Here is an 11,088-nt window from a genome sequence, read left to right on the forward strand (position 1 = left end):
ATTAACAGGGTTAATCCAACAATGTACATAGCATGTCGAATTGCTTACACAGTTAATTTAAATTACTAATTTAGGCATATTATTTCGTTTACAATATTCATTATTAAAGATATATCAATCACAATAATAGCTAAATACTTCTAATCAATCAAAAAATCATTATTGAAAATAAAACAACGATCCACAAACCCATGAACATCAACCCTTTGAATAGAGCGCTTCTATTGGCACCCATTTTTTTTTCTCCCTTCACCCTTTCTAATTACACCCATCATAAAATTGAAAATTTTTGATGTTTTTACACCCTTTACTAGTTTTCATTTGGTACAAAATTAGTCCTTTGTAAAGATTTTCTAAAAAAATCTTTCTACACCCATGCTTTATTAAAATAATAAAAAAATTGATACATCTCCATATTTTAAAATAAAAATCAATTGTAAAATTCAACGATTATTCTCTTAAACACAAAATAAGAACAAATAATATTAATTTTATTTAAAAAAAACTTACCTCATAAAAATTACTAAATTATAATATGTGTTGACCTTCATGTTTGTGAAAAAAAAAATAACACTTATAATTTATTGTTAAATAACTAGCAAGGATACGTGTGTAAATTTATAACAAAAGGTATAATTAGAAACAATTGAGAGAAAAAAAGTGGGTGCCAATAGAATCACCCATAAAAATACTATGGATGAATAGCCATTATATTTAAAATTTTATAAAACATTATTATTTATTATTAGAATTTAAAAAAAAAAATTATGCATGGTTTTTTATTTTCTTTTTCCTAATATAAATATTGTTGACGCGGGATTTCGCCAACGACAGAATAATGAACGAGAGCTAAAGAAATGCAAACGACAATCAAGTTTTACATGATTTAGCTTATTAATTAAGCTTAGTCCACGAGTCTCTTGTATTGATGAAGAACTTGCACGAGTTCAAGTTCTCTTAGAGTTTGCAATTTGACAACATATTAGCATGCACAAGTATTGACTTATCTGTACAATGAGTTCTCTAGCCCTATTTATAGGCAACCGTGTAAGATTAGTATCCTTTAATCATGGTTTATTACAATAGAAACTTAAGTGGTGTGCTAATTACGAATTACACTAAGAAACCTCACTAAATTATCCCTATAGTAGTCCTCAAGGACTTCTTATGTTAAACTTCCCTTTTGAGCAACTTCTCGAGAGCTTCTGGGACCACGTGCATACAACCGCGAGGGTAGTAGTGGCAGTGTCAGGTGGCGCGCTGCCTAATTCTGAGGGTGATTCTGATGCTCTGACATCCCCTTTTGTCGGCTGTATAGAGGGGACAACCACGTTCTCAAGTAATCTCCCTTAGTGTTAGAAGTAGTGGACATGCTTGTCAGGGTGGTCCCCATCTCTCTCAAGTGGACACGTAGAAGGGAACTCCTCGCGATCCAAGGGTGATCTTCAAGGAGACCTTTCTACTCGAACATCGCCCTTGGACTTCTGTGGAGGTTGGGCCTTAGAGGCATGATGATCTCACGATCATCACGACTTCTGCGGTCCTTGGCACTTTGGGTGCTTCTCACCAGCCTGTTCCTCGGGCAGCACCTCAGTTGAACATGTGTTCGTAGATCATGTGTTTCCTTGAGTAATCACACGTGTAAGTCTTACTCAAAAAATACTAGTAACAAATACAATATACATTTGAAAACTTTAAACCCAAATAATAATAATAATAATAATAGAATAAAAAATATGTAAAAGTAAAAAATAGAAAAATATATACATATTTTCTTTGAGAGAAATATAAATAAGTGAGAAAAAGAACTGAAATTTCACGAAAAATTTGAAGAAAGAAAAGAAAATATATTATGAACAAATTACTAAAACAATTTATTTTGATTTGATATTTTTTTTTTATAAATAGAATGCCTACATATGTTGTTAATATAGATATTGTCATCTTTGTGTAAAAGATGAATCTTCAAATACTCTTTTTTTTTTCTTCTTATTTTCTAAATAACTTTTATTCATCCCATTTTGTCATTCCTTGCTATTTTATTTTCACTCCAAAATCTAGGTTAAAACCATATATTAAATTGTAAGATCTTGTACGTATTACCTATTTTAGATTGAATATTTTTCGGTATTCATATAATTTTATGCTCACCAAAATGTCAATGATAGGAACTCAAACAGATTTTCTCTGCTTATCTAACACCTCTAAATCTAAATACATTTATTTTAAAGCGAATTTATTTTTATAAAGTCAATAAATCCTTTTGCTTGCTTCCTCAAAACCTTTGGGGATAGTGCTAAATTTGCACCATGAGGTAAATTTTATGTCAAGTAAAATTTATGTCAATAATTTTAATTGTTGTATAGAAATGAGGTAAAAAAAAAAAACAGAAGTTATTGATGAAATTATAAAAAAAATCACAAGTAAGGAAAGAAAACCGTTTTTGAAAACCTTTTTCCCATAAAATAGTAAAATCAAATCTCAAACTAACCAACTCTATTACTGTCTTACATATTCAACCAATATGAAAACTCTTTTTTCTTTGATATGAATATTGTAGTGTAGTAAATAAAAAAAGAGAGAGAACAAAGGAGATTATGAATTATATGATAGTGCTACTCACATGATCCAACCATATTACATGGATTGGTGTAAAGCTATATGCGTGACCTCATTAGGTGTTTAATTACGACAACAATCTTATATAGTTTATATGGTTTCTTTTTATATACGGACTAGTTAATGACTTAATTTCAATTATATATATATGTACACATTAATATATTTGTATATATGTAATGTGGATCCATATTAAATTAAAAAAAAATAGAAGTTGGGAAGTAGAACTGGATACAGCACACACACACTCTCTTTACCGAAAGCGAAAAAGCTTGGGCCTCATTCCTCTCACTCTGCGTGTGGACCAAAGACAAATTTCTATCATTCTATTTTATTCGATCAAAACAAAAAATAATAAATAATTTAAAGTGTAATTATTATATTAAAAAATTTATTAAGAATGCTAAAAATATATATATATATATATTAATAATAAAAATAATAAAGACGGCTAGGTGTACGAAAAGTGTGTGCACCCTACTGAGACAAAGTAAACACGCGCCAGGCGCCACTCTCAGCATCTGACCGTTAATACAAAGCAAGTCTTTCCCGGTTTCCACGTCACCTTCCCGTTCCTGGCGAGAACGTTTTTCTTTCTTTAGTTGTTTATTCTTTATTTATTTATATATTTATTGATTTATTCTGTTACTAATAATATATTAAAGAAATTCTAAATTCTTAATTGGAATTTGGAAACTTCATAGAGAAGAAAACCAAAAAATAATAATAATAAAATAAAAACATAAAAGTTTTCAGTCTCAGTCTCTCTCCCACTTCCGATTCATGTGTACATTATTCTCTTTCACACACTCCCTCTCTCAAATTGAGAGTTCATAATTTTGAGGTCTGTTATTTTTGGTACGTGGAAATTTGCTACCATTATCACTGTTTTTTGTTTTAGTTTCTATAATAGCTTGATTCTAAATGTTGATACTTGCATTGGTTGAAGATCGATCGACTTGTCATTTTCCGATTGTTCGGTGTCAAGTATCACAACTCACATTTATTTGAAGTTTCTTGTAATATGCACTGTTTTGTTGCAGAGAAAACTTTAAGTACGGACACTTTGGTCTGTATTTCTTCAACCATTGTAAGCACATTCAGTGCTTTTCTTACGCAAGTTTTAATTTTGATTTATTTCTTATTTTGTTTTGGGCTGATATTTTTTTCTTCTATGTACCCAGATTGAGAAAGAAACGGACAAAAGAAGTGGTGTAGTTTTTATTACAAAGATTTCGGTTGTTTTCGTTTCTGGGTTTTTTTTGGGGGTGAGAGAAGAGAGTTTATGATGGTTCTCAATAATGGGTTGGAGACCAATGCCTTTAGATGGTCTGAAAAGGTAAGCGGATTTATAAGTTTTTTCAATCTCATCTCTGCTTTCTGTACAAATTGTCGTTTTAGAATATTTGTCGTATGAGTATGACTTTGCTGACTTTGGTGAGAGTTTTGTCTGATTGATTAACAGATCAGTGGAATCAAGCAAAAAAATATACCTATATCAGCTACGTTTGTCAACACAAGGGATCAAAAAAAAAGTTTCGGATTGTCTTCTGCAACCAAATTTGGAACCGGGTATTTTCCTTCATCTGGTTTGGGTCAGGTTCTGAAGACAAAACCAATGAAGAGGGGAAATGAAAATGGTTCGTGTTCAGACATGGAGATCTCCTTTGGGTCAGAGAATGCGGGTGATGATTTAGTTAAGCGACGGGTTTTTAGTAAGGAAGATGATTTGTCAGACTCTGCCACGAGTACTGAAATTTCATACAACACACAATTATCAGATGGTTATTATTCTTCAAGGCTTTCTCCCACGGTTAATCGAGAAACGACAGTCAGGAATGATGTTGCTGGTAGAGGCTTTAAGAATGAGAAGTTTTCTGTTCATGATACTCCTAGTGCTCCTCCATTGGTTGATTCTCGTCTAGAGATCAATCAATATGCAAATTCCACTTGTACTGTAGGCACAAAAAGCATTCCTTTAGCAGAAGTTACTAATGGCAGTGTAACCCATAACCCATCAGTTAGGTTGGTGAAAGCCTTCTTTCTAATTTCAATTTTTGGTTTATTCATTCATTTCTTTTGGTTTTTGAGAATGAACAAAATTACTAACCATTGGCAGGACTACTGCTGGTTTGGAAGCTAATGGATCTGCACATTCTTTACTTCCTCGTCTCCCAGCATTTCAACCAAGGCTGATCAGGTATTCGATAAAATCTGGCAAAGTGTAATCATTTAAACTCTGGTTAAGCCATTTGAAAGTAGATGATTAAGTTGTAACATTCATAACTCCTTTTGTTTCCCATTTTTGTTATTTTCCTGAATTGGATTCAGTGAGCATGGTAGTTGGTGTTCTGTGGTTTCCTATGATGCTTGTGTTCGCCTTTGTCTTCATGCTTGGGCTCTACACGGTTCTGGTGAAGTGCACTGTTTCTTGGAAAATGAATGTGCATTGCTGCGAGATGCCTTCAGGTGAGTTGGACTGTCTTGTTTTAGTTAGAGCACTTCCATTAAGCGCCAGTAATGCTCATTTGCTTATTTCAGTTGGTCATATTCAATGACATTTTTTTTTCCTATTATGCAGCACAATTCTATAACATGTCAATGTGATGTTTCAGTATAAGTAGCTCATTTTTTTTCCTTAAAACTTTTAGTCCCTGACTTCTTTTTACTACTGTAGTCTACGGCATGTTCTACTCCAATCAGAGGACGAGTTAATGGAAAGACAGGGAGCTGCAGAGCTAGTTAGCCAGGGAGCTGCTCAAAAATCGAAGAAAACATTTGGCAAGATAAAATTGCAAGGTAAAGTTAGATTTTTTTTTTTGCCAAACAGTTTTGTTTTCTCTTCATGAAAGTGTTATTGTCTTTTAAACCATTTCCATCCTTTGTCATTGTATAGTGCGTAAAGTGAAAATTGGTTCCGACCCACTTCCTTCCTGCGGCACCTTACCTTTTATAAATTCATCAGTGCTCGAGAAAGAATCCTTGCAAAGACAATATTCTCATTTGAAATCAAACATATCTTCTAGTTGGAAGTCTATACAGAATGTTCGTCTAGCTCCAAAGGTTCCTGCAAATGGCTCCTTTTCTCGCCAGAGTTTGGCTTATGCGAAAGCTGTCACCAGGTATATGAAGCAGGTCTCTGAGGTTCTAAAAGTAGGAGCAACAAATTTATGTCGTGGCCCCCTACCATATAATCAAGTGGTTCAAGGTATGTTATTCATATTCTGTTTTCATTAGGACTTTGATATGAGTTCAAGTTTTATTTTATTTTTTAAAAAGAACTTTGATATTAGCTGTTTTTCTTGCTGAAATGACCAAATTTGACAGTTCTGTATTGGATGCACTATTATTAACATTAGAATTTTGGTAGAGGAAGTATATTTCCCTTCATTTTTTGAAGCTGTTAAATTTTTTCATTTATACCACTGTTTTTCTTGCTGAAATGACCAAATTTGACAGTTCTGTATTAGATGCACTATTAACATTAAAATTTTGGTAGAGGAAGTATATTTCCCTTCATTTTTTGAAGCTGTTGAATTCTTTCATTTATACCACTGTCTCATTTGGTTGGTCTCTGGTTGACAGAAACATACTTTTTCTTGTCAAAATTAAAGAGTTCGTCTGACGAGGATGTAGTTCGTATGCGACCAGGAGCTGGTGAAGAACATGTGTTGTATGATCCTGATTGCTTTATGTTTTTTCTTCTTAATTCCTTCTTCCTTTCTTGAGTGGATAAAATTATGGTTCCTCGTGGGTTAATACAGCTTTCCAGATGGTCTTGGTGATTATTTGCTTGTTGATGTTCAAGATTCTAAGGGACATCTTTATGGTCGAGCCCAAGTTCAAGTGGCTGCCATAGCCGATAATCCAGTATGATTTTACATTTTATAATCTTAGTTATGTATGTGACAAACACACAAATATTTGACTCTAAATCTTGGTTAATACAGGATGAGAAGCTGCGGTGGTGGCCAATATACAGTGATCCAGAGCATGATACTATTGGCAGAGTACAATTGTACATAAATTATACAACAAGTTCAAGTGATCATCCTAAGGTAAAATTGAGTTTGTGCTAGTCTCTAAAACATAATTGAAATTTTTTATACAAGCAACTATTATGATACAATATTTTTGGTATATAGGGCTATCAACATAAGATTCTAACTATAGTCATGAGATAAAAGCTCATTTGAATTTATTCTCTAGATGGTATGGTGCCATTTAGGCAGAATTTTTAGTGAAGATTGTAAATCTGAATGATACTATTTCGCTTTTTTCCACTGCAGTGCGGCTCTGTTGCAGAAACTATGGCATATGATTATCTCCTAGAAGTTGCTTTGAAACTTCAGCAATTTAGCCAGAAAAATTTGATACTAAAAGGCCCCTGGAAGTGGCTTGTGAAAGAATTTTCATCGTACTATGGAGTGTCAGATGTGTATGCCAAATTAAGGTAATGGGATGCTATAAGGCAAGATTAGTCATGTTTATGATTTCATTGTTATGGATCTAAATTTTTTTACTAAATTTTGTTAGTATCCTGTTTGACTTGCAGATATCTTTCATATATAATGGACGTGGCTACGCCAACGGAGTACTGTCTGAACTTGGTATATGATTTGCTATCTCATGTATTGATCAAGGGAAACAGCAGAAATACCTTGAGTCATCAAGAGGTGAGATCTAATTTATATATCTTACATTCATGTTTATTATTGATGATCTTTTTCTTCTGTCAGCACGAATTGGACACAATAATATGACATATCTAACTTTTTTCTTCATTGTTAGAATATAAAACCAACTCCTAATTACAAGATTTGATGCCATAAAGATCTTTTTCTTTGTGGCTTCAAATCACATCTTCTTAAAAACGTGAGTTCAATTCTGACATGGCTTAATTAATTATGTAAATCAGAAACGAATGCTAGGAGATGTAGAAGAACAAACTAAAGACATACTTGCTTTGGTTTTTGAAAACTACAAGTCACTTGATGAGTCGTCACCATCTGGAATGATGGACATTTTTAGGCCGGCTAATGGGTTGGTGGCCCCTGCTTTGGCTCCTGCTGTTAAATTGTACACTCTTATGCATGATATTTTGAGCCCTGAGGCACAGTTGAAATTCTGCAGATATTTTCAGGTGATGTATTCTAATTTCAGCAGACCAGCTTTGTCCTTTCAGTTGTTGCCTCTTTTAACTATCTTAATACGTTTGAACTGACAGGCTGCTACGCAGAAGAGGTTAAGAAGGCACTTGGCAGAAACAGATGAGTTTGTAGTGAGCAGCAATGAGGGAACACTGATTGATACTTCAATATCTTACGAGAAAATGAAATCTCTGATTTTGAATATCAGAAATGAAATTTTTACAGACGTGGAAATTCACAATCAGCATATGCTTCCAAGGTTTATATAAATAATGTCATATTTTTGTTTGATATATTTCTTACTCTTGTGGGTTCACTTTTGCTGCCTTTTGAAATTTTATGAAGGAATGATCATGATGTGAGAAAATTTATTACTTTGCTGCATCAAATTATTTGTTGTCATCTAAATCATCGAGAAATTATTGCTTAATGGCATACTTTTTCATCTCTGCAGTTTTATAGAGCTTCCAAATATTTCTTCTTCAATATATAGCGTGGAGCTCTCCAGTAGACTGCGTGCATTCCTTGCTGCACGCCCTCCTCCTGGTCCATCCCGTCCTGTTTCTCAACTTGTTATTGCAGCCGCTGACCTTCAAAGGGATCTTCCCCTCTGGAATGTCAAGTAATAACAATTTTATCTCCTTTTTTATGAAAAAAATGATTGTTGCGTCTATTTTTCTAGTCTTAACTCGTGTAAAAACTTTCTCAGTCCTGTTAATGGTGGAGTTGATGCCAAAGAGTTATTCCGCTCATATATTACCCGCTGGATTCAAGACAAGCGGCTTGATTTGCTTGAGTTTTGCAAACCAGATAAGGTATAAGGTGTATATATGTTTTTCACACGCATTATGTTGTTTCACAGAGAGTATATTTTTCTTTTTACATTTCCAGAATAGTTTTGGATTACTAAACACTTTCTTTTACTCCTTTTAACTAATTGGCAACTCACCAAAAATGTAACACTTTCAGGTGAAATCATGCTGTGTTGGATCGCAGCTTTCAACGTCTCCATTTATTGATGAGATGTTCAATCGCATAGAGGAGGCAATCAATGAATATCAAATCATTCTTTGCCGCTGGCCAGAATATATATCTCTCTTGGAGAAAGTATGTTTCTAATTTGTCTTGTTGTCTAATTTTCCCTTTTAGACTTTACTAATGTCATAAACTTACAGTTTTGGATTTTGTTGAAAAGGCCATTGCAGATGTTGAGAAAGCAACTTTTGAAGCTGTAGAGAAGCAGTTTAATGATGTTCTGGCACCGTTGAAGGATAATCTGGCAAACAAGATATTGGGACACAAATATGTCCAGAAACTATCAAAAGGAACAGTTAACATCTATTTGGTCCCAGATGAGGTTTGCTTCTTTGTCCTGATAGCTCATTATTATTGTTATTTTAACAAGAACCATATTTAAAATAATAATATTAATAAGAAAATTCTGGGATTTTCAGCTGGGAGTTCTTTTAAATTCAATGAGAAGGTTGCTGGACTTGAGATGCCCAAAAATAGAAACCTTGTTGAAGTCTTGGAATTATTGCTTTCCTGATGATGTTCAATCAGTCATAGGAGAACATCTGAACGATGTAAAAGTTATGCTGAGAGCCAAATTTAGAAACTACAGGCAGGCAATTGTAGAGAAACTGGCAGAGAATGTAAGGAGCTAATCCTTTTAATTCGTTCATTCTTCTTCCTCTGTGTTTACTAGAGTGACATAGTAATGATAGATTTTTTCTAACATTACTATTGTTCTTTGTTTGAAATGCAGACAAGAGTGCAAAGTTTAACAAAGTTGAAGAACATAATTAGAGACTCGAAAGAAGAAGATGTACAAAACCAAATGCAACCATTAAAAGATCTACTGATGAAGACTATTCATCACCTTGATACTGTTGTTGAACCTCCGGTGTTCATACAAATCTGTTGTGAATTCTGGGAACGAATGGGACAGGTAAAATTAGAGTGCCATACATATGAACATAAATATAGTAGTTGCCAAACTTGAAGAAAAAAAATCCTTGGATAAGGACTTTAATGACTTTGATTTCTTTCCTTTTTTTTTTATTTATTTATTTATTTTGATGCAGGATATTCTGCATATTTTGGAAGATGGGGGAGAGAAGAGGTCCTGGTACAAAGGATTAAGAGTTGCAGTATCTGTGAGCTCACTTAGGACACTTGTTTTGAGTTTCTACTGTCTATTCAATTTTATGTAAATCTGTTTTTTCTAGCCTTTTAATTCAAGTCCCACTGAGATTTCTGGGACATTTGGTCTAGGCTCAAGAAATTCTTGAGGTGCTTCTCTAAGCAGCACAGTTAATGAGTTACAATCATGAAGCATAGCTTTGACTTATTAGAGTCCACTAACTTGATCCCAGAAGGCATTCCTTATTACACAACCCATTAAGCCAACTCAAGTTCAAAACTGGAAATGCATGCATTTTTATGGTTAAGCTATCAAAAGACATTAATCTTTATTGTCATATGATGTCAATGTATTTGTTTCTTCAGCGCTTCTAATCTTTCAATGTTACATTTTTTGTATTGCTCAAATTAGCATATTGATAAAATGTTGTTTGTTTTGTTTTGGGCCTGTAGATTCTGGACGACATATTTGCATCAGAAATGCAGAACTTGCGCGGGAATTCTTTGCATGGGAAAGAACTGGAGCTACCAGGATCCATTAGAGAAATCCATTCCATGCTCCGCAATGATGCTTTGTAAGAATTAGTCCTTCATTTATAACTATTATTTTCTTATTTTTGGTTATAGGTTGTCATCACGGCCTCCGTGGTGACTAATTTTTATTTTTCTACAATTATTATTATTATTATTATAGTGATGAGTAATCATAGGCATAGCTAAATAGTACTAGACTAGAGGAGGCCCAAGTTCTAATATGGAAAAAAAAAAAGCTCACTAGTGAGGAAAATGTAAAGTCTTCTGAGGTCAGAATTTTGTAACACTGTAGTATCATGGATAGCATGAGTATGTATATAATAATTCCATAGTTTTGCTCCATTCATATCACATTGAATACTTATCTCATACATTCTTCTCATTTTTTATCAAACACTTTGTGGTTAGGATTCATATTGTTAGTTACATGCATAGATCTACATATACCTGTTACCTGTATGTTTATTAATTTATATATAATTGTATCTATTACGTCTCCATATTGCACTTAAGAACATTAAGAAAGACAAAATAAGAAAGTTCAACTCCAACTATACGACAGGTGTTCCCAAAATGGACTATAAAACAATATTTTTGTAGGTTAATTTTGTCACCCTGGACCACACAGTGCTTATCAAGT

The 11,088-nt window shown here is 33.5% G+C and overlaps 1 protein-coding gene across 4 annotated transcripts; it reads left to right on the forward strand.

Annotated features, from left to right (window-relative positions):
- Positions 1 to 3,339: 3,339 nt before the first annotated feature.
- LOC133806101 (uncharacterized) lies at positions 3,340 to 10,794 on the forward strand. 4 transcript variants are annotated; one of them, XM_062244236.1, is made up of 23 exons: positions 3,340 to 3,477; positions 3,663 to 3,709; positions 3,804 to 3,958; positions 4,085 to 4,644; positions 4,739 to 4,819; positions 4,951 to 5,088; positions 5,297 to 5,418; positions 5,516 to 5,827; positions 6,205 to 6,292; positions 6,384 to 6,489; positions 6,570 to 6,677; positions 6,909 to 7,072; positions 7,175 to 7,295; positions 7,538 to 7,762; positions 7,847 to 8,028; positions 8,224 to 8,391; positions 8,479 to 8,584; positions 8,739 to 8,876; positions 8,965 to 9,126; positions 9,224 to 9,424; positions 9,538 to 9,720; positions 9,857 to 9,928; positions 10,368 to 10,794. In XM_062244236.1, the coding sequence occupies exons 3-23, from the start codon at positions 3,905 to 3,907 to the stop codon at positions 10,491 to 10,493; spliced, it is 3,417 nt and encodes a 1,138-aa protein (XP_062100220.1). In that variant the 5' UTR covers positions 3,340 to 3,477; positions 3,663 to 3,709; positions 3,804 to 3,904; the 3' UTR covers positions 10,494 to 10,794. The 4 variants fall into 4 exon arrangements, with proteins under 4 accessions (XP_062100220.1, XP_062100232.1, XP_062100224.1 ...); XM_062244240.1 differs by having other exon boundaries at positions 3,387 to 3,477; positions 3,569 to 3,709; XM_062244244.1 differs by having other exon boundaries at positions 3,388 to 3,463.
- Positions 10,795 to 11,088: the final 294 nt, after the last annotated feature.

This window comes from Humulus lupulus, chromosome 1, assembly GCF_963169125.1.
Source record: "Humulus lupulus chromosome 1, drHumLupu1.1, whole genome shotgun sequence".
NCBI lineage: Eukaryota > Viridiplantae > Streptophyta > Magnoliopsida > Rosales > Cannabaceae > Humulus > Humulus lupulus.